The sequence below is a fragment of the Saccostrea echinata genome, unplaced genomic scaffold, assembly GCF_033153115.1.
Source record: "Saccostrea echinata isolate AGI-Se365-2 ecotype Australia unplaced genomic scaffold, CSIRO_AGI_Sech_v1 ptg000003l, whole genome shotgun sequence".
Taxonomy (NCBI): domain Eukaryota; kingdom Metazoa; phylum Mollusca; class Bivalvia; order Ostreida; family Ostreidae; genus Saccostrea; species Saccostrea echinata.
Genome location: NW_026889752.1, coordinates 11,769,366 through 11,792,499, shown reverse-complemented (window position 1 = coordinate 11,792,499; position 23,134 = coordinate 11,769,366). Strand labels below are relative to the sequence as shown.

At 34.5% G+C, this 23,134-nt stretch overlaps 1 protein-coding gene across 7 annotated transcripts in view; it reads left to right on the top strand.

Moving 5' to 3' along the window:
- Positions 1 to 23,134, top strand: part of LOC133178579 (dystrophin-like) — a 136,265-nt gene that overhangs the window by 73,641 nt on the left and 39,490 nt on the right. For all 7 annotated transcript variants that reach the window (XM_061313294.1, XM_061313292.1, XM_061313291.1 and 4 more), the window contains 11 exons: positions 51 to 168; positions 869 to 1,044; positions 1,392 to 1,536; positions 1,945 to 2,094; positions 2,369 to 2,557; positions 3,080 to 3,299; positions 4,746 to 4,957; positions 9,225 to 9,342; positions 9,787 to 9,995; positions 10,383 to 10,537; positions 12,297 to 12,486. In XM_061313294.1, the coding sequence (XP_061169278.1) occupies positions 51 to 168; positions 869 to 1,044; positions 1,392 to 1,536; positions 1,945 to 2,094; positions 2,369 to 2,557; positions 3,080 to 3,299; positions 4,746 to 4,957; positions 9,225 to 9,342; positions 9,787 to 9,995; positions 10,383 to 10,537; positions 12,297 to 12,486 (1,882 nt within the window). The remainder of the gene's footprint in view (positions 1 to 50; positions 169 to 868; positions 1,045 to 1,391; positions 1,537 to 1,944; positions 2,095 to 2,368; positions 2,558 to 3,079; positions 3,300 to 4,745; positions 4,958 to 9,224; positions 9,343 to 9,786; positions 9,996 to 10,382; positions 10,538 to 12,296; positions 12,487 to 23,134) is intronic.

The following is a 23,134-nucleotide window of genomic DNA, read 5'->3' as shown; positions in this document are numbered from 1 at the left end:
TTCATGATGTAGGTTTAGATGAAAGTTAACCTGGATTTTCTCTTTTTCAGGACATGGACCTCGGACTCCAAACAGTGGGAAAGGTTTCATGCAGACATGAAGCAGGTGACAACATGGCTACTTGTGGCAGAAGCTGATCTTGAGAGGAAGGGGAAAGCAGCACATGAGGTAACATGTAATTAAAGAATACAATTGGTGCTACTTGTTAGTTTATGGATGGCTTCCTGAACAATATCACATGGAGTGCTGAACCTGCATGTTCTCTGTTGAGAAGTGAATAGACATAGCCTATATCCAGGCTACGTGTATATCCAGGCTACATATGATGTAGGCTATGCCTATCCACTTCTCTAATGAGAAAATGCAGAATCTTTTCTTCATAGGTTATGCATAATGTGATACCAAGTAGGGTGAAGTGGCAATATTTTTAGCATCTGATTCATAAACCAATGCTATACTTCATAATTTAACAACTTCTGAATGTTTGAATATGTTAAAGATTATTGCACTTTATATTATTGGCATGGCTTAGGTACTGTAGATCACCATTTTCGAGACACCTCACTAGATAGTTATGAGGGAGAAAAATTCTCACAAATTTTGGTTACTATTGTATATATTAATCTTTCATAATACACATTTATTTATTTGCAAGAATGAAATTTGTGTGAGTAGATAGTTTTGCTTAATTACGGTAAATTAGGTCCTTACAATATTACAGTACAGTCAGAACAGTGGTTTTGCTTTCATGTAATTTTTGATGAGGTCTTATTTATAGTGAAAGAAAGATTCTGAGTATTCTGATTTTATTATGGACATCAGCTTCATTCTTCAGAATCTGTATACTATACTTTTGGCCTTGTTGTAGGAGTTAAGCAGTGGTATCAAGGATCACCAGAATATCCTAAACAACATGAACGCTGAAGGAAACGAAGTCATTCGACAATCTAACAAGGTGGATGCTGTGACGCTGCGACAGAAGCTCGATTCTATCAACAAGAGGTGGGACAGCCTCTGTCATGCCGTCCTCGACAAAACAGACAGGTGAGATGGTGCATAGGGCTGCTCTGTTAATGTGAAGTTCATGTATCAGTTTGCTATCAGACGCTGAAACCAAAATATTCTGCTATTCCTTATTCTGAGTTACATATTGTATCAATATAAAAAGACTGCTAAAGTAAGTATTGAATTGATGGTAACAACAACAAAAATCTGATGGAAAGTTTTTTGAAATTAATTTAAAAAATTCACGCAATGATTAAAAAAAAAAGTTACCATGCATTGATGATGACCAAGAAAGTGGTTCTTGATTCAAAATATGCATCAGACATGATGTAATTGGTTTTACATCTCTTAGATCTTTTAAACATTCTCTTAATGATGGTTTATAGCTCAGCAGATGACAGGATGAAGACGTCGGATTTCTCAGCAGAAATGGACGAGCTCTTCCTCTGGATTGATGAGACGGAGAACGTCCTGGCTAGTTACGTCACTTTGGAGGAGAAGAGCTTGGATGAGGCCTTGGAGAAAATCAAGGTCATTTAATCTCTGATAAAGGGCACAGAGGAAAATTAATTGAATTTTATAATCAGGGAAAGTGAAGATGAGAAAGATTTATAATACATTGTACTGGATGGTTGTATTTTGTCTGCTTTATGCCTGTAAATAATTAATTTCATTTTTTTTTTATGGGGATTGGTTTGGGGTGGGGAGTTGCAAAAACATAAATGCTGTTGTTAAAACACTCCCTAGATAAATAAAAATACAATTTTTGTTTTATATACTTATGATTTAAAACACAGACGGAATTCTTCAAATATGTTCCCGTAGTTGTTTAAAGATGATTTCTGTGTGAAATGAGAGAATGAATTAAATTAACCATGGTATTTGTTGTCGTACATTGCAAGAATGTTCTTTGTAAGAGGTTTTTTTTTTAATGTTTAGGACAAGGAGGATGAGGTGACAGGAAAGAAGAAGATGCTACAGCAGATAAACACAAAGGGAGAGAAACTACTAAGGGGGACAACTCTAACACCAGGGGACAAAGAAAATATACATAAAGATCTGGATAGCCTTAACAAGAGGTTTGTCAAGGTGAGTTTTTACCTTAGACCAGCTTCAGTCATGGTACTTACTGATGATACATTAATTAACAGATAAATTAGTCTGTAAAGAATACTGAATCTGTTTAGTGTTTGAGTAGAAAAAAAGAACTTTGAATAAAAGATATTGTCATGGTGATTTTGGACCAATATATACATAACAGTTTGCCCTAAAAGAATAAAGTGAAGATATTTGAAACTAGTGTTAAAAAGTTTTATTACATTGGTTTTTAAAATATCATATTTCAATAATTGCCTTTGATCAGGTGGCCAGTGATATTCCTCTCCACATCACAAGGACACAACAAAGACTACACAAGCTCCAACAGTTCCAGTCTGAGGTGTCAGAGCTCCAGCAGTGGCTCACCTCCACTCGGTCCCTCCTCGAGGCCCAGCACGCCCCCTCCTCAGCCACCTCAATGGACCAGGATGACTCCATTGTTGTAGATCCTGAGGTGTTTAGTGTTTTAAAACTGTATGCAAAAATTAATCAGTGAAATAGTGCTACTCTGCACATATATACAAAGCAGCCACAACTTTTATTGAAAAGATACATGAAAACATTGAAACTTGTCTAATCCAGATGTCATGCATTTAAAAATCTTGCCTTATACGATGTAAACTTGAAGTTCCATTTTAGTAAATTCAATTGTTTTCTTTTTCATGTTGTGTAATCCGAAATGTTGTCTATTCCGGCCAATTTATATGGAACCAGTGGTGTCTGGATTAGACAAGTTTTACTCTATATGGATAATTTAGGTGTTTGGAAGTGCTAATTATGAAATCTATGGTGCTGTAAAGTCAGACCCCTTATGGGAAGTTTAAGTGTTGAGTCTGTTAAAAGCATCTTACTTAGTCTTTGAGAATGGAATGTATAGGAAAAAGTATGATGGGAAAAGTGAACAAATTGTCAAGATATCAAAGTTCAAAATGTTGATACCGTCCTCCCTGTATCTGGAAAATTTACCTTATTACAGTCAACAAGGGCAGCTATTGAGTCTCACAGAGAAAATGTAGACAGCATCAACAGCCAGTATGGAGACTTAATGGAGGAATGTGCAGAACAGGAAGTGGTGATGCCAGACAGTATTCAGCAGCAAATCAACGAGGTCAACTCTGATTGGGAGAAATTACAAGGCCTTGTGGACAGAATTAAACCTGTGACGGACAACTTCTTGGAAGAAGTCTTAACCCAAGGTTTGTTGTGTAAAGCTTAAAAGTATGCTGTGATGTAGTACACTTGAACTTTGGTATGTTGAAGATTGATATGATGAATAGGAATGCATAAAAGTAGATCTCATTTAGTCCCCATTTTCGTATATTGAAATTGGGTCCTTGGATATCTTGAATGATCAAAATTTGATAACATATATGATACATGTATGTGTAAACTTAACTGCTTCAAAGACAGAGAGAGAAGATGCTGTTATTTTTAACAACTAACTATGTCATGATTTTTATAATCAGTGGTATAATTGACAAAAATGTTTGAAACATAGCCTGAGGGTCTCAAAGATTTAAAAATAAAAAAAAACAACATGTGTCTGATTGAAACTGCAATGAGGAAAATTTATTAAGTAAACATTATTATTGTGATAAGTTGGAGTTATACTACTGTACAGCAGGAAATTAACTCGCGGAGATAATATTCGCTATATTCGCGGAAATAAAAATTCCGCGAATTCAACATACAGTGAATAATTCTTCAAAAATTGATAAGGATAAATTGAAATATTACCAATATTTGTGATTAGATTCGGTAACTCTATTTACGTTTCCTTGTAAACATAAAAAGCAGTAATTAATATAGCAGAGATGTAGACTGTCTTCCTTACTATGAGGGTGTACGGATCAATCACTAACACGTAGTTGTTGTTTTTTAAAAGCTTAATTGATAAATAAACATCTAAAACTAACATTTAATTCTGCCACCCAGTAGAGGTGCGATGTAATTATCTATAAAACATGTATTGTTAGAATTCACCCTTGCATATCACTCAGTCTTATTATCTTTACTCAAGGCACTTACGTAGTAAAGACAACACTGTTACACATTAATTCAATTTTATTAACAGTTCAACATTTTGATTATCGGTACTGACAACTGATTTAGATTCAGAGGGATTAAAAAGACCTGCAGTAAATACTACTCAGTACTCTACTCAAAACATACCCATTCATGAACGAACACCTGCCAAAGGGCTTCTTTCTTTCTTTCTTTTTTTTTTATACATGTTTGCCATTGTTTGGGAAACGACTGGAAATCACTTAAATAAATCACTCGCGTATAGACTCATATGTATTTCAAAATTATTTAACAAAAAGAAAGAAAGGAAACAAGAGAAAGAAAGAAGAAAATTTATATGAATGCATAACAGTGTAAATCGTACAACATTTTGTCTTCCAATCGGGATTGGAACGGTGTTTCAATCTATTTAATCGGGTTCAGAATCAACACAGTATGCAAGGAAAATACTTGCAGTGCGGAAAATGTTTTTGTATAATTTTTCCTTTCCGCGAATTCTAACGACCGCGATTTGCTGCAAGTTGAACAAATCGCGATCTTTTCCGACCGCAATTTTAACCTGCTGTACAGTATATATTATAAAAGTTTCTAAATTGTTTTTTTAATCTGTTTTTCAGTCAAAGTTTCTCAGATGCAGCACACTGTTATCGTAGAATCAAGGCAGACAGCGGTGACCTCTGAGGTCAGTCAGAGTTCACTCATCCTGGACTTTGACAGGTCTGTAGCGGAGCTCCGCGATTGGCTGACCCTGCTGGAGAGAATGCTAAAGACACAGAGGGTCACAGTGGGGGATATTTCTGATATTGAACAGACCATTATGAAACAGAAGGTAATGGATTGGAGTTTTACACATATATTGACAAGTTGATGAACAACTGAACTGCATGCTTTGTCATATTGTAAACATAAGTGCCTGAGGACATGCAGACCCCCACTCCCACCCCACTCCACCCCTACCTTTCCAACTACCTAAGCAACTCTCTAGAGACTTAATGACAGTGTTTTGGGGGAGGTGGGGGTGGGATTGGAACCTGTCCTCAAGCATCTATGTCATGTAATGTAGTCTCCTCTCCTATTATTTCCATTTATTAATTTTATTCCCATGAATTGTATAAAATGAATTTGTTTGTCCACCTGAAAGAAACCATTAAATTTCCTGACCTTTATATGGTAGACAAAACATGAGTGCAGTGCAAGTATGGAATTGACCCAGCAAGATCTGAGTGCGCTCGATTTTGATGCTGTGCATGAGTTGATCAGTGATATTTATGAGCAACTTTTGATCCTAAAGGTCTGCAACTTTTTACTAATATCCCAGTAACACTTTCCTATTTCCTCAAGTCAGCTGCTAGGTGAAATTCCTGGTTTTAATCCTGGCTGGTTTCTTGCATGACTTTGGTTTCAAATGCTTGGTTGCATCAAGGGTCATAATGCTTGCATTTGTTAGTTTGAAATACGGGATCAATTAATATTTGAAACTGACAGGAGTATGAAGTGATTTTAATGTGTAACAATTTGTTGATAGAAAAAATATTTGCAAAGGGCCATAACTATAATTAGTGGTATTAATGAAAGTCTTAACTTCCTATTTAAAATATTAACTTAGGGAAATTGTGGATTAATTGATAGATCGTCACTGAAACTATTAGCTCATATTATTCATCCTAGGCTTGACCTTTGACCTACATGAGGAAGAGTTAAAGTCTAGAGAACTGGTCAAGATCAGTTCTAAATTCAGAGAGTAAATTTGCATCTATCAGCTGCATTCAGATTCTATTTCATATTTTAAGTGAAAAATCTGTTAGTCTGCACTGCATCCTAATAATTTAGAAGAGCACAGTTCTTTTTTGTGGATTTTAATTTAACTTCCCAAGTGTATATTTTGCTAGTTGTCTCAAAAATATTTCTCTCTAGTACTCTTGAATCAAGTTGAATGCTTTTCAAAGATGAGAATTTTAACTTTTTTAAAGTAAAATTTAGAATTCTAATGGCCTATCATTTCCAGGTAGCTACCCAGTCAGTATTTATCTCCATCTTATAAAAATACTTTTGAAAAATAAAGTACTTTATACTTTATGAAACAGTGGTTTTTGTCTGGACAACTCTTTGTAAGTATTTACAATTTGATTCCCAGTTAACATTTTTTCCCTTCCTCTTATCAGCAAATACATTATGAAAAGATGAACTTGATGGTTGAAATGTTTTATTCCTCAGCAAAATTTCCTTATTTTGCCATTTTGTATCAAATATATTTGATAAGTGATGCAAAGAAAAACGATGAAGTAAATATCATCTTTATGGGGAAAAAATGAATTTCTGTTAATGTGAAATTGTTTAAATTTGTTGGCCAGGGGCTCAATTTTCTTTATTTTGGGGATTTTTATTTTTTTTTCTATTTTTTTTATATTTACTTTTATTTATTTTTTGCTTACCATGTTCAAAAACAAATTATTTAAAAAAAACAGGAGAATTTTCTCTGCAATTTGATTTTATTCTTTTGGGGATGTGAGTAAGTAATTTATGGATATATCTGTAATATGAAGGTGCATGTTTAGCATGAGCATTATAAAAACTAATGTACGTAATATATATGTTGACTTTTATTTTGGCAGTTGAAGAAATTTTGCTCTGAAGATTTTAGCACATGTTTATTTTTTCAGAATTATAGTCTTTGTTCATCTCTCTATTGGAAAATATATAACAATTAGTATTATTATTTTTTTTTTTGTTTTTTTTTAAATTTGTTTGTTTGTTTGTAATTAGTTTGTTTGTTTGTTTGTTTTTTAGATTCTCTGAAAAAATGGGCTTTGGGTACTTTATTAGGAGACTTTTATGTTAAATCTTATTAAAACTCTTTAATTGTTTTGATAAACATTGAAAAAAAGTGTATACTGCATAATTAAAACTACCCCCCCCCCCCCCCCCAAAAAAAAAAAACAACAACAACACAAAAAACTGGTACTCTTAAATGAAATTTAATTCTGCTGTGAAAATTAATTAACACAGAAAATTAATAATAGAATTTTTGAGGACAGATTTTTAGCTCACCTGAGCCGAAGGCTCAAGTGAGCTTTTCTGATCAAAATTTGTCCGTTGTCTGTCATCGTCGTCGGCGTCGTTGTTGTCGTAAACTTTTCGCATTTTCATCTTCTTCTCCAGAACTACTGGGCCAATTTCAATCAAACTTGGCACAAAGTATCCTTGGGTGAAGGGGTTTCAAGTTTGTTCAAATGAAGGGCCACGCCCTCCTCCAAGGGGAGATAATTACGAAATAGCAAAAAATTAATGGCATTATTGAAAAATCTTCTTCTCAAGAACCAGTGGGCCAGGAAAGATGAAACTCATGTGGAATTATTGTCAGGTAGTGTAGATTCAAGTTTGTTCAAATCATGACCCTCGGGGATAGGGTGGGGCCACAATGGACGATCAAAGTTTTACATAGGAATATATAGGAAAAATCTTCAAAAATCTTCTTCTCAAGAACAGCAAAGCTATGATTGGTCATATTTATTTGGAAGCATCCACAGGGGGTGTAGATTCAAGTTTGTACAAATCATGACCCCCGGGGGTAGGGTGGGGCCACATTGGACGATCAAAGTTTTACATAGGTCTGGAATATATAGGAAAAATCTTCAAAAATCTTCTTCTCAAGAACAGCAAAGCTATGATTGGTCATATTTATATGGAAGCATCCTCAGGTGGTGTAGATTCAAGTTTGTTCAAATCATGACCCCCGGGGGTTGGGTGGGTCCACAATGGACGATCAAAGTTTTACATAGGAATATATAGGAAAAATCTTCAAAAATCTTCTTCTCAAGAACAGCAAAGCTATGATTGGTCATATTTATATGGAAGCATCCTCAGGTGGTGTAGATTCAAGTTTGTTCAAATCATGACCCCTGAGGATAGGGTGGGTCCACAATGGACGATCAAAGTTTTACATAGGAATATATAGGAAAAATCTTCAAAAATCTTCTTCTCAAGAACAGCAAAGCTGTGATTGGTCATATTTATATGGAAGCATCCTCAGGTGGTGTAGATTCAAGTTTGTTCAAATCATGACCCCCGGGGGTAGGGTGGGGCCAAAATGGACGATCAATTAACATACATGTAGGTGTACATAGGAAAAATCTTCAAAAATCTTCTTCTCAAGAACAGCAAAGCTATGATTGGTCATATTTATTTGGAAGCATCCTCAGGTGGTGTAGATTCAAGTTTGTTCAAATCATGACCCCCGGGGGTTGGGTGGGGCCACATTGGACGATCAAAGTTTTACATAGGGATATATAGGAAAAATCTTTAAAAATCTCAAGAACAGCAGAGCCACGGTTTGTCATATTTATACGGAAGCATCCTCATATAGTGTAGATTCAAGTTTGTTCAAATCATGACCCCCCCACCCCCCCCCCACTCCCTTTTTAGGGGTAGGTTGGGACCACTTATGCATTTAAGCTTTTCAATACTAAACTGATTTTTCCTTTTTTCCTAGCCACAGTGCTCAGGTGAGCGATGTGGCCCTTGGGCCTCTTGTTAAAGTTTGAATTATAATGCATAAAGTCTATTTGTGTGCAAAAATTTTAGTTTTTTCCTTCAAACTTGCATGGAACAACCTTTGCACAAATAGGATGTGTGTGTACGAGAGAGGGAGAGAGAGAGAGAGAGGAAATGTCCTTTTTCTCTATTGAATTTTCAATTGCGGTCTACACTTTGTCAATAAATCAAGTTTAATTATTGAGGATTAAGAGATTTTTTTTTTCTCTAACCATCGGAAAATCAATTAGCAAGTCTTAAAGGACCAATAGATTCTCAATATTTTTTCCTTACAACTGAAAAATGTTTACTGAATTAACCTAGATCTTAAAATTTTTTTCTCTTTTATGTGAAAATGAACTCTCTTTGTGTCTACACAAGATTTCAAGGCATATAGAAAAACTGGAAGAAATATTAAATACTCTATTGTTTTTCCATTCCTCTGATTCAAAGACTAAAGATTTTGCCTGTGTTTTTTGTTTGTTGTTTTTTTTTTGTTTTGTTTTGTTTTTTTTTTGTTCTTTAAATGGTTAACTTTAGGTATATCATATTTTTACATTTTACAGAATGTTCTGCAAGACATGGAGTCCAAGAGACCTCAACTAGAACAAGTTTTGAGCACTGCCAGGGATTTACAGAAACAGAACATGAGTGACACAGACAGAAAAATCCTCAAAGACAGGGGTAAGGCATATGCATAAACCAAGGGGAGGGCTCGAAAAATATACCTAGATGGGTTGGTTTTAATTGGCAATCAAGAGCCTGAGATCAGGTTGTGTGTTTACGTGTAAAGCTCTTTTGAGTGTAGTACAATTCACAATGATGGCAGGTCTCTCAGATCAATATAAGATCCACAAGAAACCATTAGGGTGTACCCTACACACAAGACATTTTAAAACTGGCATGGAAAAATTTTGGCTGAAGTTAATTTAACCAATAGAAAATTCCTCAAATTTCATTCAGATTTATATGATCATATGCTTTGACAAGTCCCTATAAATTCAATTGGGCACTTGAGAATTTCCAGCATTTTGTAACAATTAATAATTAGGTTTCCGAACTACTAAAAATTTACACCTCAAGTTTGTCACTTGTAGTATGTGTAATTGCACACTTGATCAATTTTAGCTGAGAAGTTACAGGAACATTGGGAGGAGGCATTGATACATGTCAATCAAAGAAAGAACCAATTAGATGACATGCTGCTGGAATGTCGACAGTTTGACGAGATGCACGCCGAGTTCGAGCGGTGGTTGGGACAGATTGAGGAGGACCTCCATGCTAACCCTGTCAATGCTTCAGGGTCCAATATTGACCAACAGATAGCTAAGCAGAAAGTAAGTGATGGCATTTCTTGAAAAAGAAAGTAGAAAAAGAAACAGGATGTAGATTAACAGTCAAACAGAAAGTAAAATACAAATGACAAATAAATGGGAAATAGAGCTTAACAGATAAATATACAATGATAAACAAGATGTGTATTTTTGATGAATTTATATATTAACATATCTAACTTTAAAGGAAATATCTTTTTTTTATACATTGTGAATAAAAAGTTACACATAACAAAAGAGCTTCATGAATTTCATGGTTGTGAAATGAATTTTAAAAAAGCTAGCATATCATTGGTATAGTGCAGATGTGTAGCAAGTAGAAATTTGATTTATGAGAAAAAATAGGATCTAGAGCAACTCAGTATTATTAACCCACCACATCACCTACAGCAATTACAGTCTGAGGTGGATGAGAGACAGAGAATCATTGACAACCTGAAGAAGCTGGCCAGTAAACTGATAGACGACTACTGTACAGATGACACGAGTCGTGTCAAGCTACAGCTGGAGAAAGCCATGAACCGCTGGTCCACACTTCTACATAGGTCAGTATGAACCACTAGTAAATTCTCATAAATAGGTCAGTATGAACCAATGGTCAATTCTTCTAAATGGGTCAGTATGAACCACTTGTCAACTCTCATAAATAGGTAAGTATGAACCACTGGTCAATTCTTCTAAATAGGTCAATATGAACCACTTGTCAACTCTCATAAATAGGTCAGTATGAACCACTGGTCAATTCTTCTAAATAGGTCAGTATGAACCACTTGTCAACTCTCATAAATAGGTCAGTATGAACCACTGGTCAATTTCCTCTAAATAGGTCAGTATGAACCACTTGTCAACTCTCATAAATAGGTCAGTATGAACCACTGGTCAATTCTTCTAAATAGGTCAGTAATGGTAGGCACCTGAACTAAGGTCTAGTTTATTAACTATGAAGAAGTCAAACATATCCATACACATGAGATTTCAAAACATAAAATTGACCTTTTAGTCTATCCATACACCAGCCTTTTGTCTCTATCCACACAGCAGACCATTGTCTCTATCCACACAGCAGACCATTGTCTCTATTCACACAGTAGACCATTGTCTCTATCCACACAGCAGACCATTGTCTCTATCCACACAGCAGACCATTGTCTCTATCCACACAGCAGACCATTGTCTCTATCCACACAGTAGACCATTGTCTCTGTCATCAAACTAGATGATTGTCTCTATCCAACACTACACCATTGTCTCTATCCAGCTAGATGATTGTCTCTATCCACACACTAGAACATTTTCTCTATCCACACTAGACCATTGTATCTATCCACACACTAGAGCATTGTCACTTTCAATACTAGACCACACCCTAGATAGATGTCTGTATCCACACCATAGACCACTGTCTCTATTCACAAATAACCATTGTTAATATCCACACAGTAGACCATTGTCTCTATCCACAAGACCATTGTCAATATCCACATAGTAGACCATTGTCTCTATCCACACACATGATCATTATCTCCATTATCCCTATCCATTCCATAGACCATTGTTTCTACCCATACACAAGACTAATATGTCTATCCACATAGACTAATTTGTATCTTTGTATTTGTCTTAGTTTTCTGTTTGTATCAATTTGCAACATATTGCTCTCTGTAACTTAATGTAAACATTTATAGAATTGTAAGGCTAGTTTTGCTCCTGAATTAAGTTTAGTGGGATATTCTGTAAGATGAATAAATCCCACAGGGAAAACCTCCAGTAAATGCTGAAGCTCTGTAATTTAGGCTCCCTAAAATAGTATTGATCTGTATTATTTTCGACTTTTTCTTCATGATAAATTATATAAAGCACATATTGCACATCAAATTTGCTTACTGTTGCAGATTGTTATATTGTTTTTGCTCTTACTAGGAAGTATTCAGTCTCTTGATTTTCGCAGAGAAAGATTTATTAATGCTTTGATATATTACATATAATTGGATAGCTTCATCTTTATTGGCAGTAACAGACAAAAATATATACAAGACAAAGTTCAGAATGACCTGACTTTTAAATGAGAATGCATCATTGATGGTAATATAGTTACTAAATATATCCAAGTAATTTATTGTGTGACATCAATACGTTATATAAGAATACAGAATTACAATTCAACAACTAATCCCTGAATTCAGGCAATTTGTTCCATTAATTCTCGGCATTTACATCAATGACCATAGGCATTCATACAGAAGATTTACAAAGGCCATGAATAATAATTAAAAGAAATGGATAGAGTTCTCTGTTCGTTAACAGGCTCGCTTTCAACATCAAGTCCCTCCAGAACAACAAGAATTCTATCGCCCAGCTGGATAGCACCCTAGAAAGCTTCACTAAGTGGATGTCAGAGATGGACAAAAGCTTGACCAGGCTGGTGGATGAGACCGGACGAGGTGACGTCCGGCAAAATGAAGAGCTGTGCTCAGAATACCTGGTACAGTTTAAGGTAGGCCAAAAAAACCAAGTGACCTTGTAATCTTCTTACAAAAATGTCACTTTTGTAATATTTAACATAAATTTATGCATGTGTGAGTTGCTAGAATGACTGCTTTTAGTATACAAATCTGTAGATTAGGTATGTTTCGTATGCCTTTTTTATGGAAAAAAGGGTATGTTTTGTAAGATGTTGAAAAGAAACGTTCTGATTTTCCCTTAATTATGAAACAAGTTCCACAATGTGTTAATCCCTGTTGATGGCATGGGTGTACAATGTAGGCATAGTTGGGTCTTTAGTTATGTAAAGAAAAGAACTCACATGTACCAGCAAGACAGCAAATGCACTTACCACTGTGCTCCTGGAACCGATGAATATAGTCCTGATTTCTAGCAATGATGTTTTCTTTTTCTCAAACCAATGTATGTAAGAATTTCATTTTCGAGTGCAAAGGTCGAAGTAGAAGTAATAGGTGAAGGGTCAGTGTAATATTGATGAGGGACCCTTGAGTGCAAAGGTCGTAGTAGAAGTAATAGGTGAAGGGTCAATGTAATACAGAGGCCTGTTCAGCAGAGCGAACGTCCGCGAGCGCTCGTGAACATTTCTGTTGGAGGGATAAGGAATTTTGGCGAGCGCTCGCGAACGTTAGCGCTGTTGAACAGGCCTCTGATGATGGGGGACCCTTGAGTGCAAAGGTCATAGTAGAAGTAATAGGTGAAGGGTCAATGTAATACAGGTAAACTTCGTTATCTCGACATCGACGGGACCATCGGAAAATGTCGAGATATCCGAGGTGTCGAGATATCCGAGTTGAGACTTGATGTCCAAGATTTCATTGCATAGCAAAACAGACAAGCTTATTATATGTACATGACTTTAATATAGACTGTAGCTCAACATATTTCAGAATTCCCTCTATTTTTATTAAAAATCTAAGATATTTTAAAAATCTTGTTTTTAAAACGTGTTCTTTATCGAAATCTTTCTAAATTCACAAAGTTTCAGCACAAAGTTACAGCATTGAGCTGCATTCGCGTGTAACTTGCCTTTTCGTCAGAACTGGATACGAAATGCGCTCTATAAACTTCGAACCGTATAAAGTCGACATCCGATATACGTTAAAAAAATAATCAATGCGGATTATATTTTCTTATTTCATTCAGGAAAAATGTACATTAAAATTAATTTTTTAAAGAGATTTGTGTATCTAAACTAACGTAGTGATGTTACAGATGCACGAATTACGACTGATTCGGTCAATTGTGTCGTTAATTGGATTGTTTCCTGTTCAATACATTTTAACTACAAAATATCATTAACACATTTTTTTTTTAATTCCTTAGTTTGAATTTTTCAGTGTGTTTGTTATTCATTGGAATTTAGTTATCCTTTTCAAATTTAAAAGTTATGTTACATTTCGATATAAATAACATTCTGTACATTTAACCAGAATCGTGTAGATATAGCAATGATATTACCCAAGCTCAATTAACTTCTCAAAGACGCCGAAGGGGCTTGGGATTCACCTACAAACACAGTCTATAAAATTAATTAAGCAGCGTGCAGTCAAAACATGGGTGTGAAAGGTGTGAAACTTTAGCGACGTCGAGATACCCGGAGTCGTCCGTGCGTGACGAGCGACCCTATCTGACAAACAGTTAGGTTCAGTAGAGCAGAAAATTGCCAATTTCGACATATGCCAGGTAAATTTTGCTCTTGGGACTGTGAATATACGTCGAGATAACCCGGGTTGTCGACATTACCGAGGTCGACATATCAGAGTTTTTGCAAATCATTTATACAGTAAATACTGCCGGGACCGCGGAAGGATGTCAACATATCCCAGGTTGTCGACATACCCGATGTCGAGATACCGAAGTTAACCTGTATTGATGATGGGGACCCTGTCTTTCAACTATCCTGATTTAGATTTTATTTTGTTTTCCAATACAAAGCATGAATGCAACTGTATTGTAAAATCTGCTTCATTAAGTTGTGAAAATGGCTACAAAATTAATTTTAGGGACTACTTGATTGTGAGTCATGTTCTCACTTATAAATACTTTGTAAATTAAGGTATTCTTCTTGTGAAGTGATTATCCTACATTCCACATCTATTTCTATGAAAATTCTGTCTCGCATTTCTTTGGCTGGAATAAAGACAATATTAATTACTTCACCCCACAGTTTGAAATTGTTTTTCGTATAAAACCGATCGGCTTTCTCTTCTCCGATGAGATATTTCAGCAATTAGGAAGTGATTGGATATTGTAATTTTTTTCCAGCAATTTGTGAAAATGCATTGTAATAGGAATAATTCCAGGCCTCCATTGATTTAGATTCCTGTCTCACCCTGAGGGGAGAGCGAAAAAAAAAGAACTTTTTTTTATGTAAACTTGGCAGGAGAATTAAGGGAGCATGCCCCCAACCAATTGGGCTTTTGAGTTCCTGCCTTGAAGTAAATAACATTGTCTCAGCTGTTGATGAATGAGCTTGTCAACCCCGGGTTTGATTTAGAATGCGAGGTCAATTAAGTTCACTGGTGAGTCTTAGGCTACAGGATGTTTTAAAGAGGTGATGCAAAACCGTTCAAATGACTTGCATTTTTATTCATGTAAAATACAAAATTGTTGGAAAAATGGTGAACAAAATTTATGGAAGTGTTTCAACGTCCACCCCAGTGTTTCATAAGATATAGACTGATAATTCATTTGCTTCTCTTTGAAAAGTTAATGGTATTTTGATGAGTGATGCAGTTTCTATAGAATTCTTCCAATTAACATTTAAGTCCATAAAAAATTCTATTACAGGAATTTATGATTGGGGATCTTGTCACGAGTTTGTTGTGAGTTTGTAATTAACAGTAATGGTTGTTGTATCATTAACTTGTGGGGTGCGCTATCTCAAAGTCTATCTATCAATACTGCATTATATAACTATACACAGAACGAGGAGAAGTCTTTTGAATCCCAGTTGGATGGGTATCCATTCCTTTTGTCCCCGTCTTGGTGTCTTTTTCATGTGAGCTTAAACCATATTGGGGTTGTTTTTTGTAGTATGAAAAAAGATATGAGCCATATTTTAGCCAGGAGTTCAGTTAAATTGAGTGTTAATTATTGGATCAATGCAGCAGCTTATAGTTGGAGACTTTCAGGAAACCGTAATTGACAGTTGCGGACATGTGACCCAAAAGCCATTGGATACATTAAATCCTATTTCCTTAAACATATGGTCGTTTTGTTTAGAAGTTTGAATAGTTTGTTGGAATTTTTACCTGTTTGAACGCCGAATTGGACAAAGTGTAATTTTTCGCATGTGTTTCTTGTCAAATGAATATACATGTAGTTGTGGTATATGTGATCTTCAAAAATTTTATATACTAGCATTTCAAGGAAAAATAAGATAACTTCTGTGGACAACTCTATATACAGTTCTTTGTTATATATTCCAAGTTGGCAATGGATTTTTTCTGAAAGTTGATAATAATTGCTAATTTACATGGGGGAAAAAAATCTGTAGTTTAAATGAACAATGAAGAAACTGTGTATTAACAGTTTCTTACTATGACCAAGCAATTGCTCTGTTTCATTTGATCAATGTGATTAACTTCAAAGGTGTAATTTATTGGAAGATTTTCTTCATCTGAATTCATGAAACTTAATTCTACCAGATGTTGTTAGAAATATTCAAAGAGAAAAATGTACTAGGAAGACATATTTTTATTCTGTATATATTGGAGCATTATTTTCTTGGAGAAAAAGGAATTTTTTTCCCCTAAAATTATTGGAGGACACAGACTGCACAATTACATGTCTGTTCTAATTCATGAAGATTTGATTTTGTGAAAAATCTGGATGCAAACAAGTTGACCAACATCAATGGTTATATTTTGTTAATGGTTCATTTTCTTCTTTGGATATCCTATCTAATCAATCAAAATGGTTTTGTTTTATTAAACCAAGCCCTACCTTGCATTAATATCCGCTATGAAAGTGTTATATTACCAACATTCATGGCTTCGTTAATTCAGGTGTTTCTATAAACCCATTTTGGCTATAGCTCAAGTATATACCTTTTGTTGGAAATTTATTAAGATGCTTTGAATTTGGAAAAAAAAATCATATTCAATATTATAATTTATATACTTTACAAAGCTTCTAGACTCCAAGCCATATTGATGATTTGTTGGAGGAAGAATAGATTTAAACTGAGGATATGTAAACCATCTGCACATTTATTTTGAAAATTAAAAAAATGAAATATATTATTGACTGTTAAGTCTATAGATATTCTACATTTGGTATCATGGTATGCAGTCCTTTAAAATTTCCAGATTGACTTAAGAGAAGTGTCAAAATATGGATTCTGAAAAGAAATTTCAAGAAGCAGTGAACATAAACATGTAATGTGCTTAATGTGTGTAAGATTTTGTTATGTCCAAATCACTTAGCTGACTAGTACTTTTCTCAAAACAAGTATGGCATGGACAGAAAGTGCTAATTGATCTGTGACATTATGTTTAAAGGTTTACGTAAGTAGGTATTACCAAGTTTTTATCTACTTTTTCCTTGATTGGCACACCTGGTCAGAAAAACAAGGAAAAAAATTTATTTGATAACCGTCCAGCGAAAGTGGGAATTAAGCAGATATTAGGACTTATCCAATAATTATGTCGTTGGGAAGTTAATGTGCTTATATAGGCGCTGCATGGCCATAGGAAGAAGATAACAATTTTAAAGTTCAATGGAGTCTGTTAATGTATTAACGTGTGAAGGACATGGGGAGATTGAAATGCTGGAGCGACCAGGATAATGGACCGTAGACTGCTAGAAGATATCTACCAACTGGAAGTTAAGCTTTGCCAGGTAACAATTATCAGACATCCCTGTAAAAAAAAAAACAGGAAATTTTTGCCACATATATTGTATTATTAAAAATATGTAATTTATGTAAGAGTTGATATCACTCCATAAATAGGGTAACTAGCAACTTGTGGAATTTTAATGTTACGAGTTGTAAAACTTCAACATAATTTTGGAATGGGGGTGGGGAGGGGGTTGAGTTGGATGTATGTATGCATAGTCAATAATGTATCTACATTCTGATACAATTATATTTGATTTTTACTGAGATGTTAACATTTATGATACATGTTCTGATTGTCAGAGTGTGAATTATAGTTGGTAATGGAATAAGCAAAAATAAAAAATTCTTGGACAAGATTCCCTTACCAACAGCTATAAAAATTAAACTAGATAATGCAGCCTTTAATTATCTTATAATTTTTATACCACATTATGTCTTTATTGATGCTTTTTTGAAAAAAGAAGATTTTTAAGTAGTAAATTGAAAAGAATTCTGTAGGACTGCTGGGTTATTAAACCTTATATAGACAATCTCGTATATGTAAAGCCTGGTTTTACTTTCGCTTTGAGCTAATTCCAGTGAAACTACATCATAGTTTATTTACTTGGGGATGAGATAAATGGGGTTAATTGATAAAATGCAGTATATTTACTTTCCATTAAAAGGACACTTGTAAACTTTGTGAAGAACAATAACTACCAGTTAGATAGGAAACATATATGTCTTGGTAGTCGAAATTTATGTTTGTGGTTTTTTGCCCATGAGATTCGATCAAGATGGCTAACTGCTTCTTGATAGTACATGTAGTATCAGGTTGAGAAGGATTTTGTTTTGATAAAAAGCTGAAGTATGACAGATTGGAATATACATAAACCTCTAAATCTGTGGATTGAATTTTTGCAGAATGGTTAATTCTGACTATAGATCACCAAATTTTGTGACACCTTATTTGTGGGAGATACTTGTTTGGTATTTATAAACAAGAAAAAACTTTGACAAATTTTGTTAATTTTTCTATGTACACTGTAATCAATAATGAGGGAAAAAATCTAGGCAAGAATAAAATTTTCATGAGCTGATGGTCTCTCAAAATTATGCATAAAAAGTGATTTATCAATTTAAGAACTTTAAGAAAGGATTTTTTACCCAACAATCTGAATGTTGATACCCAGACTCCATGCAACACTCGCCAAGTGATGATGGAAACAGTTGCAGATGTCGCCAATTTCCCGACTTGTGACTTTTTTTCCAAGTGGCTGTTTGAAGTCGTCATTGGTTTTTGCCGTTTGATTTAATCTGATAATGTACTCCTTTCTAATGCATGCTGGACACCAAGTATCATTATTGGAAAACTTCAGTCCTAATCTCTAAATAAATGCCTGCTAAAACTCATGTCGATGAGCATTTGGAAACCAATCAATACATCTCACCATATTCTGATGGCTGAAATTAAACATAGGTCGAGATCTTTATTTCATTTTGAGAGGCAAGCAAAATTTTATTACAGTTTGATATTAATAATTGAATGTTTGCTGCATTTTTCATCATTATCATGGCTATGTTTAAGCAGGTAGACCTTGTGCATTTCAGAAATTGTCATTTTTGTCATGGACTAATCAGTATGCAGATAATTTTTTGACACTAAAAGTTTTTCATAGAATCGCACGATGTTGTAGAAGATGTAATGTTGCAGATTGATAAAGGATATGCGTAGTATATGTCCTCTGAAAGGAAGATCGTAACTTTCCTGGGTTTATCTGACAATAAATCTCGCTAGATCACAAGATTTTTTTTTATAGTGTCCTCCATGAATCCTGTTTTTCATGTGGATTTCAATGTCTCTGAAATGTCTTTGGATTGCCCTACCTGCCAATCATTACAGAGGATGTTGGAAACCAATATACACTCTCGCAGGATTTTGATGATGAAAAAAATACAAATTGATATTATAGTAGTTCAGCAAATTCAGAATCCCGTAGTTTGAAAACTTAAACAGCTAGCACTTGTTCTCTAACTTGAAAGGAAAATAAAAATAAACTTGGCAATGCATTGCATTTTCAGAGAATACATGTACTACAACTATTCATGGTAAAATTTTGATGATGCTGCAGTCTGGACTATAATTCTCGTGGGTGTTATCCATGGAATAGTTTATAGAATGGGAAAAAAATTCAGGTTGTATTGTGAGGCCTATTCAACTATATTGACAGAACTTTGCAGTATTATGCACCGCTATTGGGGCTTCATGTGTTACATTTTTTTTTCTTTCCTCTATTTGAGGCAGTGTCTCGCCTGATGTGAAAAAAAGAAAGATCATTAATCAGGTTTAATTCCATCGTTATTAGAAGTCACTTATTCCATGATGAATCTTTCAATGACACTTTTTTAGGACATTACCAATTACGCTTTTGAATGCTGCCAATTATCATTTGGCAAAAGGACTTCATCATCCGAGCAAGTGTTGACTTATTGGTTTTTACATCCCCTGAGTGTGTATTTTCTCTCAAGAACCCTTGATTAGCTTGTCTTTATGTTAAAGCGGTCATAAAGTAAAATTGCCAGGATTATATACCTGTTTGAGCGGAGAAAACTTGAACTGTTCTTGCAATCTTGTTGCAATGATGTTAAACTACTTGTGTATCGTAAGCACATTGGTTTGCTTGCATTTTCTGCAAAATGGGATTTAGCGTTATGTAATTTTGTTCTTTTCGCTGAGAGAGTTGAGTGTTGTTAGTGCAATCAAGAATCATTTTGTGGTATGGAATTAAGTGTTGGATAAAAATCAAATTGTTCAATATGGCAGAATGTGTGTCTTTCGTTATAAAAGTGAGTCACATGAATAGAAATTCGCTCCTGAGTGGATAATTTTTTCAGTGATTAAATTTGATCATGTTCCTTAAGGCTAACATTTTCTTGAAGAAATAATAAACAGCTTGTTTTATTTTTCACCAATTGTGCTAATTATTATCCCTCTAGATGAGAAAATCAATTTTTGTTTCAAGCTCTTCAGAGTGACAGTGTGTATTAATGTACTTAAGGATTGTACTGAGTTTGGCTTTCAGTTTTTCTCTCAAGACAATGGGTTTATAATAATTTATGTGCAATAAGGCAGTTAAGGTACTAAATTTTGGGATTTGGTAGTGACTATGGATATTAATTGTTCATTAAGTGATGAATATTAAAATTCTTCCAATATGGACCCTGGATCTTCGCGACATCATGTGAAGAGTCCAGCTTTATTGCGACATGCTGCACGTAGTCCAAGGAGATTACCAAAACGAGTGTGTTTTCAGGTAAAATAAAATATCAAATAATTATGCATTTAATCTGTATTAAAAAATAAATATGGTTAAATATTTAATGGCCAAATGGTTAAATATAGCCTAATATGCTGATAATGCTTCAGTGCATAAATGCTGGGCATCTCTCTCTCCACATGAATTTTTCATTTTTGATAGTCAACGGATGTACTTCTCACTTTATGACTAGATGTGATCAATATTTCACCATTTGACTTCATATTTCCTTCCCCGAGTTGATATGAAAATGTTTTCATCTTACAAGTGGCCTCATCACGCCAGGAGATTGCCCAGGCTGTTATCAATAATTTCACAATTAAGTCCTCATTCAGTTGGTCTGTGCTGGATTAATGGCAGACGGTGACAAAGAGCCGAGATTTTTGGTCTGGCTTGTTTGTGAGGTGTGGCTCACCCTGATAGATTACTTACGGGGTACACTATGTAGACTACAGTACCCCTTGGCAGAGAGATGCTGCAAGCATGTTCTGTCTATAGACCTGTTAGATCTGCAGAGACCCTTTATTTGGTATCAGAATAAGGAACCCCAACAAGTCTTGTGTTCCAAATCCTCCATCTTAGATCAGATGATTGAAAAATAGGTCAGCACCAGCTGACACAAAAATGTACAGCCTTTTCACACAGTACACCTAATAATTTTGTCCTTTTTGTTTTAGTTTTTTTTTTTTTAATGTGAATAATTGGTTTCAAAGCTTTGTCTTTTATTCATTTGTGAAATTTTATTAAATCTGTTTTGTTGTCCAGATAATATCACCTGATCATTCATCCAATATTAATAGTGTCAATTAAAAAAATAAAATGGCAAATACATTTGCATGTCCATTCATTTATATGAATGACGCTTTCCTCTGGGAATAAGTTTTTATGATTTTTTTTAATCAGTGCATCCTTTCTATCAGCTTGAAGACTTCTCTGTCTGTGCTTGTGACAGTTATGGTCAAATTGATCCAGTTTGTTGTAATGTGGCTGCATTCAGGCTCATGGATCACCCAGTCTGAGAGTCATAATGTCAATTAATGAAATTAAACCTTACACAATCACAGCTAATACATCACAGCCTCATTACTGTCAGTGTGGACCATTTAAGTCTAGACCTTTTGCACAGTTTTGTTTTTATTAGTGACCCATATTTGGACTTTGACTTATCAATAAATTACTTATCTGGGGGTATAATGATACGGCTAAAGTGTATCATAATATATCATGATACACTAGGACTGTATCGTGATACATATTTCAATATTTCACGTACCTTTCATATTTTTAATATAATTTGTGTGTCTCCCTATTACTGTCATTTACAACGTGAAAGGATAAAAGTTGTAGATTATTTCATCAAGTTCACAAATACCATTATGTAACATTGAATAAGCTCTGACCACCAAAAAAGGCATAAGCTAATAAAACAACTTTTTTTATCAGGCTAAACTAAAAAGAAGTTCAATATACATTAATGCTTAAATGAGGTTGTATATTGTGAAATACTTGTATGCGATTTATGTATTGTGATACAGTAACAATTTTTTGCTGTATTGCAGTAAACCAATTTACTGGTATATGGTTTCTCCCCTAGATTTTTGCATCATAGTCCATTGTAATGATGGAAAAAAAGGAGGTGAAGTCAATAGATAGACAATATGTTTGAAAAGTAGATTCTAAGTCCTGCAGTTATACATGTGTGGTTGGACTTTAACTATCCAGTACCCTTTAATACAGAGCTGAAAGTCTCTTGGTTGAACTATAGGATATGGTTCAGCAATTAATTAATACACTTACTAATTTATAAATTATGCATTTATAGATGGCATCTATGATTATAACACCTGCTATTGTGAAGCATTGAAGACCATTCATTAACACCTTTTCTTGTCCTCTGAAATAATAAAAACAATACATTCCCCACAGAGAATATCAGAGAAACAATAGTGCTTATAATTACTATAGGTTTTTTAAAGTACGTATTAAGGTAATTATAATGGTCAGAAAAAGCAATTTGAAGTAAATGTTGCAATATTGTAAATGCTTAACAGAAAGCTACACCTTTATATATAGACATTAATCATCTGATATATGTATTTTGGGTTAACTTCAGCACTTTATCAAAAAGAAAAATTTGATAAGTGATTTATTACCAGAATTTATGTTTTTGAACATTTAGATAACATGATATACATGTACATTAGAAATTCATTTTGAGACAGTATATTTTGTACATTTTGATCTAATAACCATTAAAAATCGTGTCCGCTATGAAGTCTAACCCGAGGGAGTAGGCATGTCGTTCTGTCAAGATCCAGTAATTATTTACACCTTTTCCAGTATTAATTACAGAGTAGGCAGGTAAGAAGTTCAGGTTTGTCTCCCTTGGCAAGATGCTTGTCAGCCTTAATGTAGCTACCTCGGACACTAACAGAGCCATTAGGAATTGACACTAATGTACTAGCCCACCTTCAAGATGTAAAGTAGAAAAGTTACTT